This window comes from Gigantopelta aegis, chromosome 3 (genome assembly GCF_016097555.1).
Source record: "Gigantopelta aegis isolate Gae_Host chromosome 3, Gae_host_genome, whole genome shotgun sequence".
In the NCBI taxonomy this organism is placed as follows: Eukaryota; Metazoa; Mollusca; class Gastropoda; order Neomphalida; family Peltospiridae; genus Gigantopelta; species Gigantopelta aegis.
This window is the reverse complement of record NC_054701.1, coordinates 8,431,627-8,456,364: the sequence shown is the minus strand read 5'-3', so window position 1 is coordinate 8,456,364 and position 24,738 is coordinate 8,431,627. Positions and strand designations below refer to the sequence as shown.

The 24,738-nt window shown below is 36.7% G+C and overlaps 2 protein-coding genes across 3 annotated transcripts in view; one reads left to right on the top strand and one right to left on the bottom strand.

Moving 5' to 3' along the window:
- Nucleotides 1-1,516: 1,516 nt before the first annotated feature.
- Nucleotides 1,517-9,324, bottom strand: LOC121369453 (serine/threonine-protein phosphatase 6 regulatory ankyrin repeat subunit B-like). The gene is made up of 5 exons (XM_041494552.1): nt 9,250-9,324; nt 7,950-8,170; nt 4,878-5,071; nt 3,362-3,490; nt 1,517-2,796 (listed from the first exon to the last, which is right to left on the bottom strand). Exons 2-5 carry the CDS (start codon nt 8,128-8,130, stop codon nt 2,554-2,556), a joined length of 747 nt encoding a protein of 248 aa, XP_041350486.1. The 5' UTR covers nt 8,131-8,170; nt 9,250-9,324; the 3' UTR covers nt 1,517-2,553.
- Nucleotides 9,325-9,383: 59 nt separating this feature from the next.
- Nucleotides 9,384-24,738, top strand: part of LOC121367471 (putative glycerol-3-phosphate transporter 5) — a 50,818-nt gene continuing 35,463 nt past the window's right edge. The window contains exon 1 of one of the 2 annotated variants that reach the window (XM_041491656.1): nt 9,384-9,407. In XM_041491656.1, the coding sequence (XP_041347590.1) occupies nt 9,388-9,407 (20 nt within the window). In that variant the 5' untranslated portion in view covers nt 9,384-9,387. Of the gene's footprint in view, nt 9,408-9,579; nt 9,703-24,738 lie in introns of those variants that run through there. The other variant, XM_041491658.1, reaches the window with a different exon arrangement.

The window sequence follows — 24,738 nt, the reverse complement described above, 5'->3', positions numbered from 1 at the left end:
TAATGGTGACCTTGACAGATAGATGAAACGCAAACTTCTTCAAGTTAACGTGATCCTATTTCTATAAATCAAGTTTCATGAAAATTGGATGAAAAATGAAGTCAGTACAGTGGTGACATTGTAGTACATACATACGTATGAACATACATACATACATACATACATACATACATTCATTCATACATACATTCATACATACATTCATACATACATTCATACATTCATACATACAGCTCAAAAGGTATCGTGGCAAGTCTGCAAGTTGTGGGCCATTCGGTGCCATAGGTATGGGATAAACTGTGTGACCAGAAAGGATTTAATTATCCCCTGTGCCAGTGCGTTAATATCTATGTATGTAACAGTCAACCTCGACATACAAACAATATATAGATATTCATACATCAATACATACATACATCCATACATACACACACACACCACACACCACCACACACACATACTGTGGGTTGCCCCCACCCAATATGGGTTGGCCCACCACATATAATCCTGGCTATGCCAGTGCCACTAACAAGCTCCTCAACATATACTATCTGCACTAAAACGATAGTCAAATGTGCTTTATTTATCAATTATTATTTTAACTTACAAACAAACATACATAGAGGCAAGACTCATCACGAGGGGATGATCTTTAACATAATGACCTCAGGTACAACCTACAGAGGTCAGTCTGGGCTCTATATCAATGCTTGTCCAGGACAATGAATTGAAAAATACACTGTACTGACAAACTGAACAGCGACATGTCTGACAGTTGTGTTCTAACTGAGCAACTGGTTGATGACATTCTCAGCTGATGTTAGAATGAATGTAGAACCCTGCAGTGGTTAAGCCATTTGGTTTAGGCTTCGTATTCCACAAGTGGCCACAACATAGACGGTGTACAGCTCTACGATTAAGTGTAAGGTTACAGTGCTGACTTTTTCCCTCACTATTCTTTGACAGCCAATAGCTGATATACGTTTCATGTTGTGGTGTTATTATATATTCAGTCAGTCAGTCAGACAATCAGTTATTCTCTCAAACTAAAACAATTCAAAATTAATGAAATATTCAAGAATGAGCTGTTCTGGGAATAAATTAATTAAATTGCATAAAATGTGGTAGCTCAAGTCAACCATAACAGGGCTCACCCTGCCAATAGCCATATTAGCCAATTTATTATTTTTATAAAAAAATAACTACAACATTGAGAAGTTAGCTAATAAAAATGTTGTTAAAATTTGCCACTTATTAATAATTTCCAAGAAAATACCTAACATTTGTTAAAATTGGCTAAACGAAATTCTTTCCAGAGAGTTCTGAATAATATGGGCATACTATCGTATATATGATTTGTGTGAAAGGATTACCTTTAAAAATACAAGTGTCTGACAAAATGTACAAATTTGACAAAATGTACAAGTTTAACAAAATACTACGTGGAAATGTACAACTGATAATACAGCTGCATAATGCCCAATTATTATCATTGCAATACATAATGATGTTGTAATATACAGCAAACATTTTAATCAGACATGTAATTTGCAACTGTAGGTATTGTGTAATTTGCCATTTAGTTATATAAAATGTACAAAAAGAAGACCTTTACAACAGCACAAGATAAAAATATATAAAGTATAATATCTGCTTAACTACCCAATGTAAGAAAAACCCATTGTAGATAATTTTTAAGACCTTCTATTGGTTACTCTATGATGGTGATTCTGGTGCCAATCATACCATTCAATGAAATAAGCAGGACTGAAATTGACTGTCCCATGACAAAAATTAACCTCAAACTGACTGCTCCGTAAGGTACACAATAACTGCAAGCACAAGCGTAGTCAATATGTTTTAGTTGGAAAAGACATTCAAATATATTTCCACCCTACTACTCACAATATTAGTTGTAATCCATGTAAACATGTGTAGTGATTGGTCTGCAACCACATATAGCAGTTTAGCAGTAATGCTAATTTGAATATATAATGTTCAAATGCAGGCATTTTCGCTTAATTTGGACAAAAATCAACATGCCTCGCCCACTCTACAAAAATTGGAGCCTGTACGCCCATGGCATTATCTGGTTAAGACATACAGTGTATCTCAGTAATAAGCAATTCTACATTTCAAAGTGTTATCTGGCAAAGACACATATCAGTATTAAATAATCCACCACATTATCTGGTGAAGACACATCAAAGTGTTATCTGGTGAAGACACATCTCAGTTTTAAGCAATCCACCATGTCAAAGTGTTATCTGGTGAAGACACACATCAGTATTAAATAATTCACTATGTCAAAGTGTTATCTGGTGAAGACACATCTCAGTTCTAAGCAATCCACCATATCAAAGTGTTATTTGGAGAAGACACATCTCAGTGTTCACCATGTCAAAGTGTTATCTGGTGAAGACACATCTCAGTTTTAAGCAATCCAGCATGTCAAAGTGTTATCTGGAGAAGACACATCTCAGTGTTCACCATGTCAAAGTGTTATCTGGTGAAGACACATCTCAGTTTTAAGCAATCCACTATGTCAAAGCGTTATCTACTGGGAACAATCAAGTCAGTCATTTTCTGGTCACAGTCCAGTTCACTCAGAGCCAGGTAGTTCTTCAGTTGCCGAGGCAGAGCAAAATGATCTATCTTCGGTTCCGGGTGCTCGTCCAGTGTCCTACGTACGACATTTCGACAGCAGAACTGTAGAGTGCGCGGACTCTGAGACAGTTGTTGGAGGTAATCGCAGAACTTAGTGTGACAACTCAGCTGCTTTGGAATGTCACCGGTCTGAAAAACGAAACACAGAACTTCAAATTTAATGTTGTTTTTGCTTCTTATTTATTGCATCAGTTTATTGTTTGCAGGAATATATATATATCATGACACCATGTATGTTTATGAAGTTTTGAGTTTATTACTTATGTTGATATTAATTCAATATTCAATCACAGTGCATTCTGTTTATGTATCAAATATGTGTCATTCAGTTTAATGACAGCATAAGAACATTGTTTAAATATTTATTAAGCTTAACACTAGATAACATTACCAAATCCTGTACTGTGCCAAACTGTATAACATACAATTCGGCCCGTTATATGGCTGTTTTTTGGTTATGGTTTGATTTTTTAGTAAAGGGGAATTTTACTTTTGTCTTGGCATGCATGTTAGTTAACTAAAAGAAATGTTGAATATTCATGTTTAGACTGCATGGCCAAGCAACTGACAGAAAGCCATTACGGCAACAATTTGTCTAAATCATGGTTTGATTGAAGTACTAGTACATGACAGGATGTTTTTGTACATGACAGCACATCATGCTCCAGTACTAAAACAAATACTGATTACAAACCTTGTTTCTATATGTGAGGTGAGCACCTGCTAAGATGAGGTACTGTATAACCTTCAGCTGGCCGTTGGAGGCTGCCAAATACATGGGTGTCACGCCCCAGTTGTCGGCACAGTTCACATCCGCTCCATGCTGGGGAAGAAAATAGACAAGAACAATTTTCAATGTTATAAAGAAACTGCAATAATCAATGATGTTATTAAGAATACAAATAACAGGTAAAAATTATATGTGGAAAACGTGGAAAACGTGGATCATTTTCTTTTTTTATGAATACTAAACCTGACATTTAATCACAGGCATTTTCTCCTATTTCAATAGACAGGTCTGAACATACCAACAGCCAATGAGATGGCTTAAAATTGTTCATTCGCTGGCTGCTGCCAATTAATGACCTCTCTGATAACATGTAGTTAACAAGCAATCTGAGAGTACTGCTAAAGCAATACATGTCTACCAGGACCAACAAATGTTCATGGGGATGTAATATGTGAATATAACATTTTTAAGAAGGTGAGTATAATATTTCCTATGTCAATGAGGGTTAACAGGATTCATAGCCTTAAAGACCAAACAAATTCAAAGACTTTCAAAGACTTTTACCTGCCATTATCAAAGACTTTTTTAAACTTTTACACATCGGTCAAAGACAATAGAATGTGATCAAAATACCAAATCAGATTGTTTATGTTGCCATCCATCGCAAAAAAATTGAGCTTTTTTACATGCATCATGTAAGATCAAATCTTGTAAGTGGAAAATATCAAATGCATGCAGCTGTAAAAGATATCATCATTGCTTTGGCTATGATTTGTGACAATTTAAAGACTTTTAAAGACTTTTATTACAATTCAAAGACTTTCATGGAATTTAAAGACCACTACGAACTCTGGTTAAAGCTCCACAAAGGCCAAACTTTGTCTGTAACTCTACATGATAAAAATGTATTATAATTTTCAGCTTATTATCTTGATGCATTGCAAATAAAATTTAAAAAAAACTGATCATTGTAATATGATTTTCTTGTAAATTCATGGGTTTAGAAAAAATGGGCAAAATGGGTAAATCCCCATGAAAGTAAAACTTCATCTGTACCTCTACATGATAAAAATCTTGAGGCATTGCAAAAAGTTTGAAAACCATATGCAGAACTCTTAAGTTTTAACCATGTCTATATGCAGTACTTTACAGGCACATGTGCAGGAATTTATGCAAAGAGGGGGTTCTAGACTGTGGTGAGCAGAGTTTACAGAGGGGGTTCTAGACTGTGGTGAGCAGAGTTTACAGAGGGGGTTCTAGACTGTGGTGAGCAGAGTTTACAGAGGGGGTTCTAGACTGTGGTGAGCAGAGTTTACAGACGGGGTTCAGCCATGCTTTGAAAATGTATTCAAAAAAATTAAATTTGCTTGGAGGGGGAGTTAGATCCCAAAGACCCCCCTGCACATGTGCCTTATTTAAATTATTAAATAATTTTGTTCAGATCATCTTTTCAAACTATGTACATGTTGTATAAATGTACCTTAATCAGAAGCAGGGCACTGTCAGGGTACAGACTGACAACAGCGTGAAGTGGGGTACCACCGTGTCGACACTGGGTGTTCACCTTGGCTCCAAACTTGAGCAGCTCCTCAATGCAAGCCTTGTGACCCTTATATGCAGCCCAGTATAGCGGAGTCTTCCCATAGTAATCCTTACGATTCAAATTGAAAGTGCCTGCAAAATAACAACAGTTAAATTGTCACTCATTGGCAGCCTAGTACAATGAAGTTTTCCCATAATAATCTTTACAATTCAAAATAAAAGTGCCTACAAAATAACAACAATTAAACTGTCCCTTATAGGCAGACTAGTACAATGAAGTTTTTCCATAATAATCTTTACAATTCAAAATAAAAGTGCCTACAAAATAACAACAATTAAACTTTCCCTCATTGGCAGCCTAGTACAATGAGGGTTTTTTCATAATAATCTTTACAATTCAAAATAAAAGTACCTACAAAATAACAACAATTTGCCTACAAAATGGACAGCAGTCAGTTTAATAGGTTGACAGCTCAAAAGACAAATTCTGAGATGACTGACAGTAGAAAATGTTACTGTTGCAGACAAGAAAAACAAGGTTTAGCTACAAAAACCTAACAATGTTGTAAAAGAACTTGTATCATGTTTTGGGTGTTTTCCCATTGACTAAAGTATATAATAAATAGAGGATATTTCATGTTTTTTGACAAATATGATTTATATTTCATCTCATGAAGTTTGCAATAATATCTCACGAGTCGCGCAAGCATGATGAGTGAGATATGATTGCAAACTTCATGAGATGAGATATAAATCATATTTGACAAAAAACATGAAATTTTCTATTTATTATATAGCTTTTGGCAATTTATCTTTATTTTTAAAATGCCAGCAACAAAATAGTTCCGGCTTTCTTACAGTGAAGATAACACTTTCTACAGTGACAATAACACATTTTAGAGTGAAATAGTGAAATTTTCACTCTAAAATGTGTTATCGTCACTGAGTGACCAATAAAAAACACTTTTATTTCACCGATTTTTTTTAGATATTTCACTAAATGTTATATACTCTTCAAAAAAAGAAACGCAAAAGGGTACAAATGGGTTATAACTCCGATTTTATGTTTCCTACCGGTTCATGCTTTGTGAATATAAGGTCATTGCATGTCCCAAACACATTCCCACGGTTACATTCGATAAAACGCAGCTACTGTACAATAAAGTTCCAAAATGTGAATATTCGCAAAAACGCAGCCACGTGCAAACCATGTCACCACTGCACGTGCGTTGTCTGCACGTGCAACATGAACACCGACAGTATAAAAGTGCAGGGTGTTCGCTTGCCTGGCCTCTGTATCTGGCCGACAGTTGACAATCCAGGACATGCCACGTCTCAGTGAACCGCAGAGAAACAATGCCATCGGCCGACTAGACGCAGGCGAATCCAGAACGGCCGTTGCCAGGGCATTCCATGTGTCCCCAAGCACCATCTCCAGACTGTGGGACCGTTACCAGCAACATGGATCAACACGTGACCTCCCTAGATCCGGTCGACCACGGGTCACTACCCCCGGGCAGGACCGCTACATCCGGGTATGCCACCTTCGGGAACGATTGACTACTGCCACCTCCACAGCCGCAGCAATACCAGGTTTGCGCAGGATATCCGACCAGACCGTACGGAACCGCCTACGTGAGGTAGGAATTCGTGCCAGACGTCCAGTTCGAGGTGTCATCTTAACACCACAACACCGTCGACTCCGACTGCAGTGGTGCCAGATTCATCGACAATGGCCTCAACTGCGATGGAGACAGGTGTGGTTCAGTGACGAGTCCCGATTTCTGCTCCGACGTCATGATGGAAGATGTCGCGTGTATAGGCGTCGTGGTGAACGTTATGCGGCAAACTGCGTGCAGGAAGTGGACAGATTCGGCGGGGGTAGTGTCATGGTGTGGGCAGCCATCTCACACACTGGCAGAACTGACCTGGTCCACGTGCAGGGCAACCTGAATGCACAGGGCTACATTGACCAGATCCTCCGGCCACACATCGTTCCAGTTATGGCCAACGCCAACGCAGTGTTCCAACATGACAACGCCAGGCCTCACACAGCACGTCTCACAACGGCTTTCCTACAGAACAACAACATTAATGTCCTTCCTTGGCCATCGATATCACCGGATTTGAACCCAATTGAGCATCTATGGGACGAGTTGGACCGACGCCTCCGACAGCGACAACCACAGCCCCAGACCCTGCCCGAGCTGGCAGCAGCATTGCAGGCCGAGTGGGCCACCATCCCCCGGGACGTCATCCGTACTCTGGTTGCTTCAATGGGCAGGCGGTGCCAGGCAGTTGTCAACACACGCGGAGGCCACACCCGGTATTTGCTCCAGATGACCTTGACCTTGGTGGTGTGTCCTATCACTTACTCACAATGGACTAGAGTGAATTGTGAACAATCCTGCAACATTTGGTAATTATCGGACTCACCATTCAATAATTAAATCAATTCTCCAAATGTTACGACAATGTGGTTTTGCGTTTCTTCTTTTGAAGAGTATATAATAAATCAGAATAACCCCCCTTTTTAAAACCCCACCTCTCACTAAGCCAAAACCCCTTATTGTGTCATGCAGCATCACTTAGGGGCATGGTACAAGTCAGTTACAGCATAAACGTACTTGCAGTATGTATGTTTGTTTGCACACTTTTGATGTTTTGATTGACAGCAGATAGATCCTAAGGCTAATGCTGTCGTACTTGGGACTATCAGTTGTCAATCAAAACATCAAAAGTGTGTAAATAGCCATGTATACCATTCATAAGTTTATGCTTAAAATAAGTTGGGTGACATCTTGCAGTATAAAAAGATTTGGGGCACTGTGAAAAAGGGTCCTCTTCAAGCAGACAAAAAAAAAAGGCATTTTAAAACCAAAAAAGGCATAGCTTTATATTCTGAGGGGTGCACATTCCCCCACACCCAACCTTCCCGCTAGGTACAACCTTAGGACTGGTTGATAAGCATTTAGTTTTCCCTTTTATTACTGCAAAGATTCAGTCTAACCCGTTTTATGGATGATCTCTTGTATTCTGCGAACATTGCCATGACTGGACGCATAGTGTAGGTCAGTCCAGTTGTGGTTGTAGCTAGGGGGCGCTAGCTTGTAGCAGTATGTTGTGGTTTCTTTGCTCAGCTGTGCCGGTCGTGAATCGCATAATGATAAATTACTTATCTTCATACCCATCTGTCAACAGGAGCTAGTCATTGTGGTCACTCCATTGATCCTAAATTCAAACAAAAGTACAAATACACCTTGGTAAAATAATAAAACTTTGTTACATTGTCAGGGTAGTATATGTCAAGGTTTTAAGTTCTTGCTAATGTTTGACTACATGAATGCATAATTGAAAACGACAATCTGAACTTAAATTTGGTTCATCAAATATGGGAACATGTACATTGTATGTACATCTATTATGTTTATGCAGTGTTCTCACTGCTCCATTTAAGTGGTGGGCTGCCCCGCCCCGCTATTCTTCTTCTAAATTATGTTCATCTCCACCATCTGGAGAACCATAATTTGTTTTAAACATATTTAAGGGGCAGGATTTAGCTCAGTTGGTTGAGCGCTCAACTATCGCAGGATTGAACCACCTCAGTGAATCCATTCAACCAAGTGGGTTTTTTTTGTTCCAAACAGTGCACCACAATTTAATGCCATATGGTATGTGCTTTCTTGTCTGTGGGAAAGTTCATATAAAAAGATTCCTTGCTGCTAATGGAAAAATGTAGTGCGACATGAGTCATAATTACAAACTGCTTGACATCTAATAGTAATAGCCAATGATTAATCAATGTACTCTAGTGGTGTTCTTAAACAAACTTTAACTTTAAACATATTTACATATAATCATATTGGCTAAAAAAGATGTTGTGTTTTACTGACCCGCTTTCATGTTTTGCCACCCCGTCACATTCTGTGCCCCTCATGTAACATAATGATTTGTGGCAGCAGGATCAACCTTAAATATTTTGATATATGCAGAATACCAGGTTACCAGGTACATTATGAAATAAAATCTTAGATACAGATCTATGCAAATTAGCCTGTGCAGAGGTGGATCCAGCATTTGTCCTATTGGTTTTGTTGACCCAAAACTTAGGCTATGAGTGCAAATTTGCACCTCAGGAGGCCCCGAGCAGTGCCTTTTCTCCGGTAGGGCCTATAAAATTTTAATATTAAAAAAAAAAATAATAATATTAATAATGAAACAATGCATCGAGTTTTGAAATGTGTTCAAATGCAAAACTACTAGTTTCATTCTTGTGACCTAAAACAGCCAATTCGTGGAATAACTCTTACCTTAGGAATTAGTGGTGAGTTATGTTTTCATTTTTTGACTGCTAAAAGTAGAAATTTATTGATTTATTATCAAAAAGGAGTATTCAAGGGAGATAACTCTATATGAAATACTATTATGATTTACATTTGTTCGAACAAATGACAACAAGAACCATTTTGTAATTCAAACTATTTTTTATTTTATTTTTAATATAATCATACAGGGCTATATATGAATATGAAGTAATATACGTTGTGTTTTATTTTATATATTTATTTATTTATTTTATAATTGCTAAAAATAAGGTAAGCTTATGCCATCGTGGTGGGAGGGAGTAATTAGTCTCGGTCAAACAAGATTGGTGTCTTGATAGGGAGCATGTATCCGCTTGTCGTTGTTACTGGAATGCACGTTTTATCATCACAACAAATTTGATATTATTCGATAAACCAACCTTTAAATAATCGTTATCGGTAAGATTCTCAAATACAGCGTATAACGGTTTATTGAAATTACAATACTTAATGTATATTTTTTTATGTTTGTAAAAATGGGAGCTGTTCAAAACGTGCCCAACCCGAAACGCACCCAACCAAAGCGTACCATCGGTGTCCCTAGCTTGAGTAGCATCCAGCCCTCCCTGTATTGATATTGATTTGTAGAAGAAGGCTAGAGGAAACTCTATGTAATGCTTTGGCAATTGTCGACAAGCAAATGATTGCAAGCTACTGTTACTGTATCGTCATCGTCCCTAACTGCGTTAGGCCGGATTTTTTTTTTTTTACTTGTTTCCTATTACATGCTGGTAGGTAGGTAGGAAAAACATTTTATTTTGGAAAATAATTGGAAAAATATCCACCCGGTCCCCCTTACCCTAACCCTAACCTTACCTCCAACCCTAACCTCAACCCTAGCCCTAACCCCAGCCATAACCCCAACCCCAACCCTAACCCTAACCCTAACCCTAACTAAAAATAATAATGGAGGGGACCAGGTGGATATAACCCTAACCCTAACCCTAACCTCTAACCCTAACTAAAAATAATAATGGAGGGGACCGGGCGGATATTATACCAAATAATTTTATTTATGGATATTAAATAAAGGTGTTGACTATCGGTATCCAAAATAACCTCTGCATGTATAGAAATGCATTATGCAAACCAACAATACCATTCATCACAGTGTTTACCCTAGAAATGAAGTAAGGCATGGTAAAGTGACGTTTTGGGGGCATATTTTATGTGCAGTTTTAAATATACGGGCTTTTTTTTTCATTATACAATTTTCAAAAGGACAAAAACCGTATGGCCATTTTATTTTCTATATCAATTTTATAACTTAATTAAAAAAAGGAAATATGTAGTACTATCCACATAGGTGTGTTTAAAGGCTTCTTTTTACATGGGCAACTTATAAATTTATAAAAAGCAAGGCATTTTGATTTTGAGGGCAACATGGTGCTAACCTATCTGTGGGAGAGTACATACAAAAGACCCCTTGCTGTTTAATAATAGGCTTACTCTCATACTAACACTTAACTTCTGTACTGGTCCAGGACAGACTTGGTTGAACCTTAATTGGATAGAAACAAGTAAATAAGTTACAATTTCTTTTAATGAAAACTAAAAAGAAGGGTTCTATATTTATCTGTCCAACAATAACATTTAATTTTTTTTAATGAATATTATCTTTCCTAGTGTATCTAAGAAATGGTAGACTTAACAATTTTATTATTTGCAATGTTAGTTTTATTCTGTATGCATCCAGTATTAAAGTACACACTTGGTTTGAAGCAATCAATTGGTCCAATGAATAGAAATGCAGTACAAATGTTCAGGATGCTCAAACGAATGTTGAAAAGTAAAGTTTGTTTTATTTAACAACGCCACTAGAGCACATTGATTTTTATCTTTAATATCATCGGCTATTGGACGTCAAACACATGGTCATTCTGACACTGTTTTTAGCGGAAACCCACGAAGTTCCCAGTGACCACTTACAAAAAATAACGAAACGCATCGAGATCTTACTGACATATTTAATCATTTGATTTGGCAGTAAACTCCATCAGTATCGGTAAACATTCCCTCCCCTAGTTTATCAGAAGGTCACTAAATTTTTACACAGCCAGTTTGTTGCTGGAGTAAATCATTAAATATAGTTATTATTATTATTATTATTATTATTAATCGGAACACCTCAATACGTTAGATGTAGAGTAAATCGGAAATTTTTCGACTATTTGCCCGATATAACCGGCCTCAGTGGCGTTATGGTTAGGCCATCGGTCTACAGGCTGGTAGGTACTGGGTTAGGATCCCAGTCGAGGCATGGGATTTTTAATCCAGATACCGACTCCAAACCCTGGGTGAGTGCTCACAAGGCTCAATGGGTAGGTGTAAACCACTTGCACCGACCAGTGGTCCATAACTGGTTCAACAAAGGCCATGGTTTGTGCTATCCTGCCTGTGGGAAGCACAAATAAAAGATCCCTTGCTGTCTGTCATAAAAGAGTAGCCTATGTAGCGACAGTGGGTTTACTCTAAAAAAAACAGTGTCAGAATGACCATATATTTAATATCCAATAAGAAAAAAAATCAATGTGCTCTAGTGGCGTCGTTAAATAAAACAAACTTTACTTTTACTTCGCCCGATATCTCACGAAAGTTACTGAACTTCAATTTGAAGGGAAGTAACTCCATCAAATCGGAAAAGACAGTAGGGTTATCCCCTAAATGAGTGCTTGTGATAATTTTGGAATGTTTTCGTGGAAATCGTTGTTATATTAAAAAAACATATTTGGATATACAAAAAAAGTTTTAGGGTCGGCAGGTTCAAATTAGGGTCGGTCGGGTAACCGGAAACAAACAATATTTTATGATACGCCATATGCTTCCAACTCCGTGCACTTTGTTTTCTCGAGTCATGTAAGGTTCGTGCACTTAACATTTGTTTTGTTGATGTCTGCTTGTCGTAAATTTGTGAGGTTTTTCTTCACATTTCTAGAACATTTTCATTAACAATACAGTTCAAACAATTAAGTATCTAAATACAAAACTTAACAAAACCCTAAAACCATTAATTTTACTAAGTCGTTTTTGTTTATTCCTTAAAATTACCATTGTCATTTCGTACCTAATTTGGTCGTTTCGTACCCTGGTCATTTCGTACCATTGCAAAAAGTTATTTCGTACCATTGGCAAAAGTTATTTCGTACCATAACTGAAAGTCATATCGTACCATGGCATAACAATTTATAACAATTACCCCAGTAGTGTCTTTTACAAAATAACATAAAATTACAAATTTGTGATATTTTATCAGTGAAAGACTAAAAATTATTGCCACTTTGTATAAACATTAGCAATTGGCTAATTTGGCAATCAGTAGGTTAGTTAATGTTTTAATGGTTGTTATTGATTATTTCTTAAACAAATAAGATGCAAATAAGTAAGTTTGAAAAGAAGACCTAATAAATAAACAATATTTTGTTGGTCCATTATGTTGTTTTGTTGTTTTTGACTAATTATCTGGAGCCATTTCACACAAAATCGAAGTTGGCAGTTAGTAGTAAATACCATATACAGCTCTTGTCAGGTAAAATGGAAATAACAGTTGACAGGTATTATAGGTATCAATAACGATATGCTGCACAATAACGTGTTCTGATTTTCAAACTGAAAATAAAGTTTAAAAAAATCCATTTCTTTTATGCTAGAGTTCGTTCGTTTTCTATATACTGGTATGAAATTACTAGGGTACGAAACGACTGGGGTACGAAATGATTTTTCACAATGGTACAAAGTGACTAGGGTACGAAATGACTTTGCAATGGTACGAAATGACTTGGGTACAAAATGACCAGGAAGCATGGTACGATATGACTTTGGTACGAAGTGACTATGATTCGTCCACATGACTCGTAGAAATTGACTTGAAGGAAGATGAATTAACATTCGGTGCATGTCACATGACCTCTCACATGCCAGATCAACAAGGCCAAAGTATTTAATTTTTATGATTTTAACACCCCTGTTAGAATATGTTTTCAATTGTTATATTCAGTATGCATTTGTGCCTCTACTGTAGTGAATAGTATTTATAATCCATTCATAACAATTGTAAATAATTTTGAGTGTATAAATTGTGTTAATTAAGAATCAATTCATAAAAAAAGAAGATATTTTACAAACTATTCACTGGTATGAACGTAATGCCCATCAGTATTGACAACAAGTGTTAGTGATGGGTGTTGGTAAAACGGGGACCGGACCAGAACGTTTGAGAAATAAAAAATTTCCTTTAAAAAAATTATTAAACAAAGTGTTCGTCAACTGTGTATAGTTAAGAAACATATATTTTTTCATTAAATGACCTTAAAAATGGAAAATGACGAACTGCACATGCACTGTATGATACTTTTTGCAAACACATGCGCCTGAACGCAGTTAGAAACGTTGCACTCTTTCTTGTTTACCGGAGGGTGTTTCACTTTTATTTACTAGAATGGATTCATTTTACGTCAACATTGTTGATGGTTTACGTTAATTGATTGCAATCTATTTTTTTTCAATGAAAAATGTAGAATAGTATTTCCGTAAATATCGTATTCGTGTTTTTGTCGTTAGGTGAACATAGTTTGGGACATCGATGGTATCTAAAATACACACAGGGTATTTTGTATTATGTATCAAAATGAAAATAATGAATTTTTGTAAGAGATCAGAAAGTTGTTTTTTATTTATTGTTTTCAACTGGTTTCCTATTAATATCTGTGCAATCAAACCCATATAGGACATAATAGTGACATAATAGTGACCACTTCCCCAGTTTATCGAACAGTCTAAAACCATTCAGAATGTCTGGGCCGGTTTTGATTATGCATTCGGAAAACCTCGGCCACGTAAATGTATTTGTAGATTCATTCAGAACACCTCGGCCATGTCCATCTTTACTTTCCATTTAGTTACAATCGGAACAACTCGTCACATTCCGCTACGCTATGTTCTGCAGAAAGATTTTGTTTACGAGCCTCAGGTTTTCCAAAGTTACATTGTGTTGGAATGTTTTCGTTTCTTATGGAATATACCAAGTCTACTATACCAAACACCCAATCGTCACTGCCAACGATGTCAAAAACAGCAATCATTACCTGTTCATGTGCAAGTTTTAAATAGGAATGCTGGTCAACTCGCCCCAAAGTCGACTCACCCGAGTGTTTGGACAACTCGCCTCAATCTTTACTGTCCATAAATAATTGTGACAAAATTAAAAATCGACGTCTACAACTTTGGTGTCATTTTATTTATTAATGTTACAGTGAAACTCCGCTATTACCACCGTTTATTAAATGGTTTTGTATTGGGGAGATCTTAATGTAACAGAGGGTGCTCAGTGCAGGAAATGATAACAACCGGTTATGTAGCTTTGCACAGTTTATTGTAGATCACGGAGACGAAACCCATCTCTACAATAATAAATATACAGTATAACCTGGTCCCATTATCAATCTGAAAATATACGTATTTACAACAATTCATTTCAAAATCATACAGTTATTATATGTATTAAAAAATACATTAAAGGTAGGGTCAACTCAAACAAGAACCATATGAAGTTATGTGTTGGAAAGACATACTGACACTTTAACAAATGAAAAAGGTGTAATTTTAGAGTTAATAAAAAATCATGATTATTCCTGCTAACGGGGCAGCCATTTTGTTTCGTTTTTGTGACATCCGGTGGTATAGCTTGGGGTGAAGTAACATCAGCTCCGTCCATCTCCTTTATGCACAGTGTAAACAAATGCTCTAATTTACGACACGGTGCTTCGCTTTCATCAACCTGACTTGTAAAACAACATAAATGACTTGATAATATAATAAACTATTTAACTAAATATATTTCAGGTTGCATCAGTAAAACGAAATGGAGTTATAGTATATTTCTTTTTTGAAAAAATCCAAAGAATAAATGCATATTATTAGGCCTATTGGTAGGGTAAGTTCGAGCAAAAACGACCGCTCATGATACCCATGTGATACTTTTCTTTTCTTTGGGACAACTTAATTGGTAAGTTTTGTGATTTTAGATGGGAAAGTCTACTTAATCAAGGGTTTTACAGAATTACTTACAGTAGTAAAGCAGGATGGCTGGTAATGTCCATTACGATTCGAGGGGTATCCGTGCTGTTATCACACAATACCCTGTGATCTTAATAAAAGAGGCATGTCTTTGTAATGTATCTAGACACAGTGTCTGGGGACCGTCTAAATATACATCTGCCAATCAGGAACACAGGTACAGGCCACGGAAAGAAAAGACCAATTAACCAAGAAAACGCAGTACGTGGGTTAATTTATGTACGAAACATAATACAGTTATTTCAACACTTTGACAATGGTGGTTTATTTTGTATTGAAAAATAATATATAATTGGTGCTGGCTTACTAGGATGACATTGCGATGCATCCGCAAAATTCAGGTATGTTTCGTTTCTTCAGTTCGAAGACTAATTCCTGACGTGACAAGTTAGGTATTACGTAACCACCAGCTCGCCAGAGGGCGTATTCACTGGGTACAAAATGGCTGCACCTATTATATATAATAGCCGTCACATTTAACCGTTTTATTAATTAACTATACGATTATACTTGTTGATATTAAGCAATAATGTGCATTATATAACGTTGAACATGCATACCAGGCCAAATGCCTTAATTGTCCCCTCCTGTAAAAATTATGCGAAATACATACAATTATTTATTTAAAACATTAATGACATACGACTATCTAAACTGTATATGCATATTTAAATTGTTACGAATTAATCTTACCATAATATATTGACATATAAACATGATAATACAATATGATCATAACATTCTGGTCAATAAAAATGACAAAATAGGTAAATGTACCATAATTATAGTAAAAACATTTTTACTACTAGTTATACCATAAAATGAGATAACATTACCAAACCCGTGAGGTTTAAGATGTTCTATTCATCCATATCCACCATCACTTATAGACTATACTGTATGTATAATATAAAGGGAATAACTTTAATAATAAATAAGCTACTTTAAATATTAAGCAGAATACCCAACTTATAAATTTATCTTCAACATTGCTAATAACATTACCAATGTTACTGTTTATAACTTTAATTATATTTATTGCATTATATTTAGGAAATATTAATATAATATGTGTTTAATATATTAAGTTAGACTAACCTTTACATAAATTCTTATGTCAAGATGCAGGACACCAAAATATTAGGAGTCCAAAAGAAACCACCATCCAGTATAACTCAATAAATGCAGAATGGCTACCTTCTAACATCAGCTGATCATGTCATGGTCAGCAGCCCAATCAAAACTAAAGACACTCACATACAGCAAATGAAAATAGTCATTATAAAAAAAACAAAGAGACGTCACGGGTATTCATTGACCATGCAAACATGCAATATGAAGTTAACCACACAAGCCAAATACAGAAAAAAATATACTGAAGAAAAGAAGTTATGGGACCAGAAATACAAAACTAACTTTGCTATGTTATAATTATAGAAAGTACATGTCTGCCACATTAATATCGGATAAATAATAATCTATTACAATGAACTGTCAAGCCTAATTTAACAACATTTGTGAGTTTGTCCCTTATTTCCTTAAAGGGATGATCAGGCAAGGCTTTTGGACTCCGACTGGTGTACATATTCAACAATATTTAATGCACATTAGCTTAAAATGTTGGCATATTAATTTTTGAAATAGTGAAGATATGAGTTGACTTAACAGTGTGGGGCGAGTTGATCAACCCTGTTGGAGGCGAGTTGACCTGCTCCCGTTAAGTAGTGATAATTATGCCTTTAACTTGTGTTGTATGTTTATTTCTCCAGCAGGCATCGAAATAAGTCAAGAACGGTCGTTCAGGTTACCGGGAGGTTACGACATGTAAGAAAAGTCGAGAAAGGTGTTGCCGTCCTCAACAAAAATTAGAACTTTAACGGTAGTTTCGTTTCCGAACGTAAACCAGGCAATGCATTCCGGACTTCCGCGTTTCATTTTCTCGTAAGGAATTGCATCTGCTTTTCGCACACACTTGTGCAATAGATCTCTTTCACATCCCACTGCGCATGTGCCCGTTGTGGGATAACTCGAGGACGCAAACCACGAGATCTCGCAAAAATAGACCTGTGGACAAGTGGGGGGGGGGGGGGCATAGACAATGCGAGGCCATGCAATAGGAATGTGAATATCTCCATGATTAATTATTCTATCAGTAGGGAACCCGAAAATTCTGTCGACATCCAACAAGACTTATTGGAGATATTTATTAATTATTGCTTATCATGAAATAAAAAATATTTTGTTGTTAACGCCCGACAAACCATCGGTTCAGATTCGTACGCAATAAATATCGGATATGGCTAAAATAATATTAATGTGTGTGCGCATGTATGTATGCAGATATTTATTGTATTTAACATAATTTAAATATTTATAAAGCATTATACAGATAAATACATTCAGGATTCTTGTCGGATTTCTTTTCACCAAGTTATTTAAAATTTTGTTCGGTATTTGTAATAAAATTAAATGATACATATGAAAGTTAAGCTATGGTATATAAAACATTAGAATCAGACTCGTAGGAACGATATCTGGAGTTGGGGGAGGGGAGGGGCACAATCTGTAGTAGAGGGACACAGTCTAGTTGGTGGGGGGGGGGGGGGGACAAAAGCCATATTTTAAATCGGGTTTATAAAAGTGGGGCTATAGTCCCCTCCCCCCCCCCCCCCCCCCCCCCCCGACATCTTGGTTGCTACCGACCTGAGAATGGTCAGAAATGTAACTGTATTGCATATACAGCTATTTAAATTCGAAGCAAGATTATTTAACCTAAGAAAGATGTAAGTTTTATTTATTAGATTAGACTAGCCGACAGCTTGATAATATAGCTACAAACTCAGGATGGTATCTTTATTATAAACTCATGAGGGTTTATTATGCACAGTCATAAGGTACTTCGTTTGAATGTTTGAAGCAAACATATTAAGTACCATGTCAGACCCGTAGCCAGAGGGGATCGGATGATCCCCCACGCAGGATTGAGAGTTCCACTCAAATGGGAATTTAAGATTTTTTATTTTACATATAAAAGTCCTGTCCCCAAATGACCTGAATAACGTAACAAGATCGTCTGTCTGAGGTTCCATTTGCTGAAAGATCCTCCTCAGGGCGCGTTTGATTATTTCCCGTCCCAACCAATGATCCATCAAAGGATGTCGTGTATGCTATCCTGTTTGTGGGATGTGAGAAGTATGCCATGTATCATTTATTATAAATACATTGGTACAACTGAAAAACAAACAGTTTCTTGTCATGGCTCTGTGACCAGGCCATTTTACATGCATTCCACACTTAATGCAACTTGTTAACGTATATTTTGCAACAAAAGTTTGTGTATTATTCTCAAGTGTAACCAGCATCATCTCATTGTTTGGCAAGGGGTTCTATATATATATATATATCTGGGGAAGCCCCCAGTCTATGGCTCTGCGCCTTTGGCGCTGGCATTTGATCAGTTCCGTTTACATGAAGTTTTGATTTCTCCTCCTCCTCCTCCCTCCCCCCCCCCCCCCCCCCCCCCCCCCCCTCCCCCCCCCCGCTAATCATGCTGGCTACGGGCCTGAAGTTATATGCACTATCATAAGTTAGACCAAACATCAAATTAGGATCGTATCGGGTTGCATGGGTCTACCACTCTGGAAAGGTTGCTGCACTTTGTTATGTATAATCATGTATGTTATAAAAACATGTGATACTTGCATACCATGTTGATATATAGGACTTCTCCCTATACTTGTAAATGTGTATCAAAGTGCTGATGGTATCGCTAACCATCTAGACCAATGTTCTCGGGTACAAAATACAAAATAGCACACAAACAGCATGTCAACTTTTACTTCCGCGTTTACATGTGATGTCAAACTTTGATGATGATAACTAGTTTAATGTGCCCATATACCACTAGGGTTTCGAACACGCCCATCCCGAGTCAGACCTCTGATAAGATCGGTGGCCTGACTCAAGATGGAGGGGGGGGGGGGGGTTGAAAATGGGCAGAATTTTGAAAATAGCCATTAGTAAAAAAAGTTAATAATAAAAAAAAAAAAAAAAAAAAAGGTTACAAGCCAAAAAGAAAAAGAATTGACTGCTCAGCCGAATATTTATATAATTTGGAGCATTTTAGAAGGACAGTCCAAAATTAAATACGAGAAAGAAGAGAGGATCGGACTATTTAATACTATTTAAAAAAAAAAAAAAAAGTAATTTCGACATAAAATTTTGAACGCAGATCTAAATGTTTAAAGTCCGATCGATATGTCCACACGAGTGGCCTCGTTACGGCCGTTTGGGTGCACAGCTTAAAGGGACGAGATGGGTTGCATCCCGTCAAGAAAACCCCTAGATTGACAGTCGATAGACGTTGAAGGTGTAGTGCTGTGCTGAAATACAGATCTTGAGAAGCCGGATCCGTCTGAACGAGAGAGAGTATCAGACTAGGGTATAGTCCAGTCATCATGGGTTGGTATAGTGGTGCAGACGGGCCCGATTCCGGAGGATACGAGATGGTATCACTATAAAGCAAGGTAAAGTCTAGAAAAAGAGTAGTAGGGGCCGACCCCGCTTCCTATTTCTTCTTAGAGTGGGAGGTCAATCTTCCAGTGCTGCTAGGACAGGCTCGGACATGTAGAGACTAAACGCAAACAACCGTGGCATTCTGCAGAATGGCCGTCATACAAGTCAAGAAAAAAACAAGTCTACAGTCAGACGGAGAAATGACGTGGAGGCAAGGAATCTCGCTAAAAAAGAATCCAACCTGGTGGTGCAGGCTGTCGAAACAAGAAGCGTTCCAGCGTTCAATCAGTTCCAGTGGCCGCATACATCCCAGTAGAAAACTTCATTTCGCTGACAAAAACAGTTTTATTCGGTTTCTGACGTCATGCTAAGTTGTAGGTTTTCGCGTGTGATGGCTCATATATGTTTTAAAAATTCATAAATATCAGATATTATTTCAAGTGAAGTATCTGATACAAATGATAGTAAAAATAAAATAAAAATAATAAATAAAATAAGATAATAAATAAGTAAATAAATAAATAATTTGTGGTTAGACATGTAACATTGATTAGTAGTTGTATGACTGTCTTTTTTAATGAAATGATAAGCGGAAAATAGAGCTGTGATAAAGGTCTATGTGTGTTAGGGTTTTTTGGGGGGGGTTTTAGGGGGAAGGGGAGGCATATTTTATTACATTTTAAATACTGATACATGTGGAGTATTAAACATCACTGGAAATCTGCGTGAGTATTTAACTATAATTCCAATTGTTAAAAGTAAAAATTACATTCCACTAAAGTTAATTTTATTGTATGAATCTTTTAATTTTGCGTTGTTAAAATACCCTTGAAAGGTGGCTGCAGAGACTTCATCTTAGTTAATGTTTCACTGCTTTTGGTCTTAAACTATTCCGATGTAAACTTTAGTAGACCGTTTTTCGCAGCCATTTTAACATTTTATACAAAATATGTACGTTAGTCGCTAGAGATTCACAGTTCCTATGAAGCTACTCACAACGCTCATGACAACTGTCGATCATGCCCCCCCCCCCCCCAACCAATTTGTATATAGCCTCGATACCGTCCAATTCGGCAAGGGACAGTACTCTTCACGCACATGCACAATGGGAATGTGAAAGAGGTCTATTATAGTCATTCCGCGTTAAAGCGGCGTCCACTAGATGAATTTACTTCTGCGTTTCGTTTTCTCGTACAAAATTGCACCGATGTTTGTGTGCACTTGTGCAATTGCAAGCAATTTCGGCAATCTGCGTTTAAGCAGTGCCCACTAGATAAATAAGTAGTAGTAACAGGAATTCAGTTCTAACTTTCATATATTTGTGGTAACATATAGGTAATCAGGCTATATTTTGTGGTAACCTGTAAATGGGTTACCAGACAATGCTTATTTCGATGCCTGCTCTAGTGGATGTGATTATGGTTTGTATAGATTGCTGTCAGCGTAGTAATTTTTTTAATTCCTCGTCATACGGTCATAAAAGTACCTTATTCATTCCAAGACCAAACCTTGGTTTGATTGTGTTGGTCCCGTGACAACATAATAATTAGAATTTAATTACAACAGTTTGTAATACAACTAAAACAAGTTTTCTTTCCTACTTTTGTGTTGTTATTATTGTTTGTATGATATGATAACATGTTTTTAAAGTGCTATTTAAGTAGGCTCTTTTTAAAAACGAAATTCAGTCACGGCCATTCAAAAGTCGTAGGGGAGGAACGGGTTAGTTGAACCAATTTTTACTCTAACAAGTCCTGTGCTTGAATTAAGATATGTTTGCAGCATACAGGTGTACACATATTCTAGTCAAGTTATCATAAGTCAGTCGTGTCCCTGCATAATAGTGGATTATCAAACATTTTATACAAAATGGTTCAAATAACCCACCTTCTGGGGTAAGATGTGCCAGGTCACGGGGCAAGTTTATCATTATACTGTACTTTACTTGAAGATTGTTTTATTCGAATGCAAACATAATAAACATCGTAATTTGAAACTCCAAACATATTAAGCATATAGGAATGTCTGATAAACATATTGTGAGTAAGACTGAAAACATTCATTTTGAATATGTCTCTACAATATAGCCTACTATGAGATATTTCTCAAGAACATATCTCACAAATAATAATATACTTTCATGACTATATAACATACTGTACCATCAATCATGTTAAATCATAGAATAAAGTCAATAAGAACGCATTAACATTTGAGAACTAACTTCAAATCCTGTCTCAACTTGAAAGTTCTATCTTGACACATGTCCCACTTGGTAAGATCACACATGAAGATTGTTTTATTTGAACGCAAACAAATTCAAACATAATAAACATCGTAATTTTAAAATCCAAACTTAAGCATATAGGAATGTCTGATAAACATATTGTGAGTATAAGACTGGAAACATTCATTTTGAATATGGAAAAAAACATACTGGAAGAAAAGACAATAGGGGTAAGTTGGTCATGTTTATAAAGCACAATGGGGTAAGTTGTTTCATGGATCAACATACCCCAATCAGACTGGCACAACTTGCCCCATACTGGCTGTTTTAATATTTTAATCCATGCTGTTAAAATGGTGGCACAAACTTAACCGAAACTCTTTATGGAAATACACAATAAAGTAATGTTTTAATCACAAGCCGGGGAACATGCAAACTATTTATGATTCTTCTGATATAAATCAATATACCTTGAGTGATGAATCTTACTTTCTCCTGTGTTAAAATGTCTTTTTCAAGGTAAAATTTGCACAAGTGTGCCTGCTGCCTGACCATTACATCATTGAGGCACAGGGTCTTGGCCTCTCCAAATATGGTGCCAAATGTCACATGTCTCTATTCAGAAACCATTGGGAAGGGGTGGATCAACTAACCCATCCCTCCCCTATGGGCGAGTCAAAGTGTTGCTGTGAGTGGCCCGATTGGCCAGTCAAAAAAAATCCCAAGTGCATACCATGTACACATGTTTTCCCTAAATCTGATGCCACAGACGAGAGAGCTTTCGTTTGATTAGTCTCAAGTCCAGTTAGGCCTACACTTACAGTGTTTCTGCCGGGGGGGGGGGGGGGGATGGTGCTATGGAATTTAATACTTACAATGTGTGTGCTGAATGCAACCATAGTCTATAGAAAGAAAATGGGTTAATTTTAGGGTTAGGGTTCAGAAATTGATACAGTAATGATAAGACATTAATTTTGTCAAAAAGTTAACTTAAAAAAATAAAATCTGCAAAAAACATGTGGGTATACCCGTTTTATCCTCTGGCAGAAACCCAGAGTTATGACATTAAACTTATATGCTGTTAACCAGTACCAATGCTACTTGAAGAAACCCAACGCCCCTATATAGATGTAAAACAAACTTGCACTATACTTTCTTGCATTCACACAAAGAAAAGTGTAGTGTTGGTACCGGTTAACAACATGTAATTTTGATGTCACACTGGACTCAAGAATAATCAAACTAAAGCTCTGTGGCATCAGATTTAGGGAAAATGTGTATTTTAGCAGGCCTTTGGATTTAAAATTTCATGGGAAACATTTTTTTGGTTCTGTGCCTTGTGAAAACAATTCATAGGTACCCATTTGTAATATCATTGATTTAAATTCTTATTTTTCGCAAACATCTGTTCAAAGAGACATGTTTTTAAACTCAATATAAAGTTGATTTTCGACACACCCTCTCAAAATGAGTCTCAATATACGCATTCTGCTGTGATCTTGACAGCTAAATAAAAATAATAATTTAGGCCTATGTCATTTCCTCCCATAATGAAACTACAGGAAATAGTGGGGCTTATTGGATTACCACCTTCAGTACTCCAGCACATGAGTGACGTCAACTTTTTTTCACTTCAGGTTAAATATTTTCTACAATTATATTTGAATTTAAATACTATTTCTTGACTGCAGTATTTAAGAGATACACTACAAATAATAGGTGCCAGTAATTTTGATTCAAATGTGTAAAGCATTTGAGAACGTGTTCGAACTCTGATTCGGGTTTACCTGAACCGGAACACTGAGAAGATTGGTTAACACAACAATGCAAATCAGGTCTTGTGATTGTATCAAACACACTCTTCAGTAGTGTGATATTAGAAACATAATTAAAAAAAAAAAAAATTATATAAGTTATTTTCGTTGAATAGTTGTACTTGATATAATAATCATGGGACAAGAAATTTTGGTTCCATGATTTTACTGCTACGGTACCCGAAACGATTGTTACCGTGAAGACCAAAGGCCTGTTTAGACACAGTAGCTTATGACCATTTTTTGTTTATGATTGCCAACACATTACATCTAGTTTCCTCTAGTCTTCGCCTACATATTAATATCAGTAAGGGAAGAGCTGGAGGTTCCCTCGAGCTATGCTGTCCCACATTACGTTGGGGTTAACAATAAAACATGAGAACTGAGAATGTGAAAACGTATCTCCTCCCACACTAGTGAATTTAGAGACTAAGCCCTGGTTGGATTAGGGTTGGGACAGGACTTAACCCAGTGGTAAAGTGCGGTCAGTCTAGGATCGATCCCTATCATTTGGCCTATTTCTCATTCTAACCAGTGCACCATGACTGATGTATCAAAGGTTGTGGTACATGTATGTGCTATCCTGTCTGTGGGATGGAGCATATAAATGTTCCCTTGCTACTAATGAAAAAATGTAGTGGGTTTCCTCAAATGTAAAAATTATCGAATGTTTGACATCAATACATGTGCTCTAGTGGTGTCGTTAAACAAAACAAACTTTTAACTCTTTTTTTTTTTCTTTTTTTTTGATTATGCTGAGCAAAGTTGAGGTGATTAGCGTTGTGCCCAAAATACATTTGCCTTAAT

What these genes read in the sequence shown, in the direction of transcription:
- LOC121369453 (XM_041494552.1), bottom strand. Translation starts at nt 8,130, where the DNA reads ATGGGTATGAAGATAAGTAATTTATCATTATGCGATTCACGACCGGCA. An exon ending in AGAGATCATCCATAAAACGG is followed by an intron (nt 5,072 to 7,949) that starts GTTAGACTGAAT and finishes GTTATTTTGCAG; the next exon opens with GCACTTTCAATTTGAATCGT. An exon ending in GTGCCCTGCTTCTGATTAAG is followed by an intron (nt 3,491 to 4,877) that starts GTACATTTATAC and finishes TTTCTTCCCCAG; the next exon opens with CATGGAGCGGATGTGAACTG.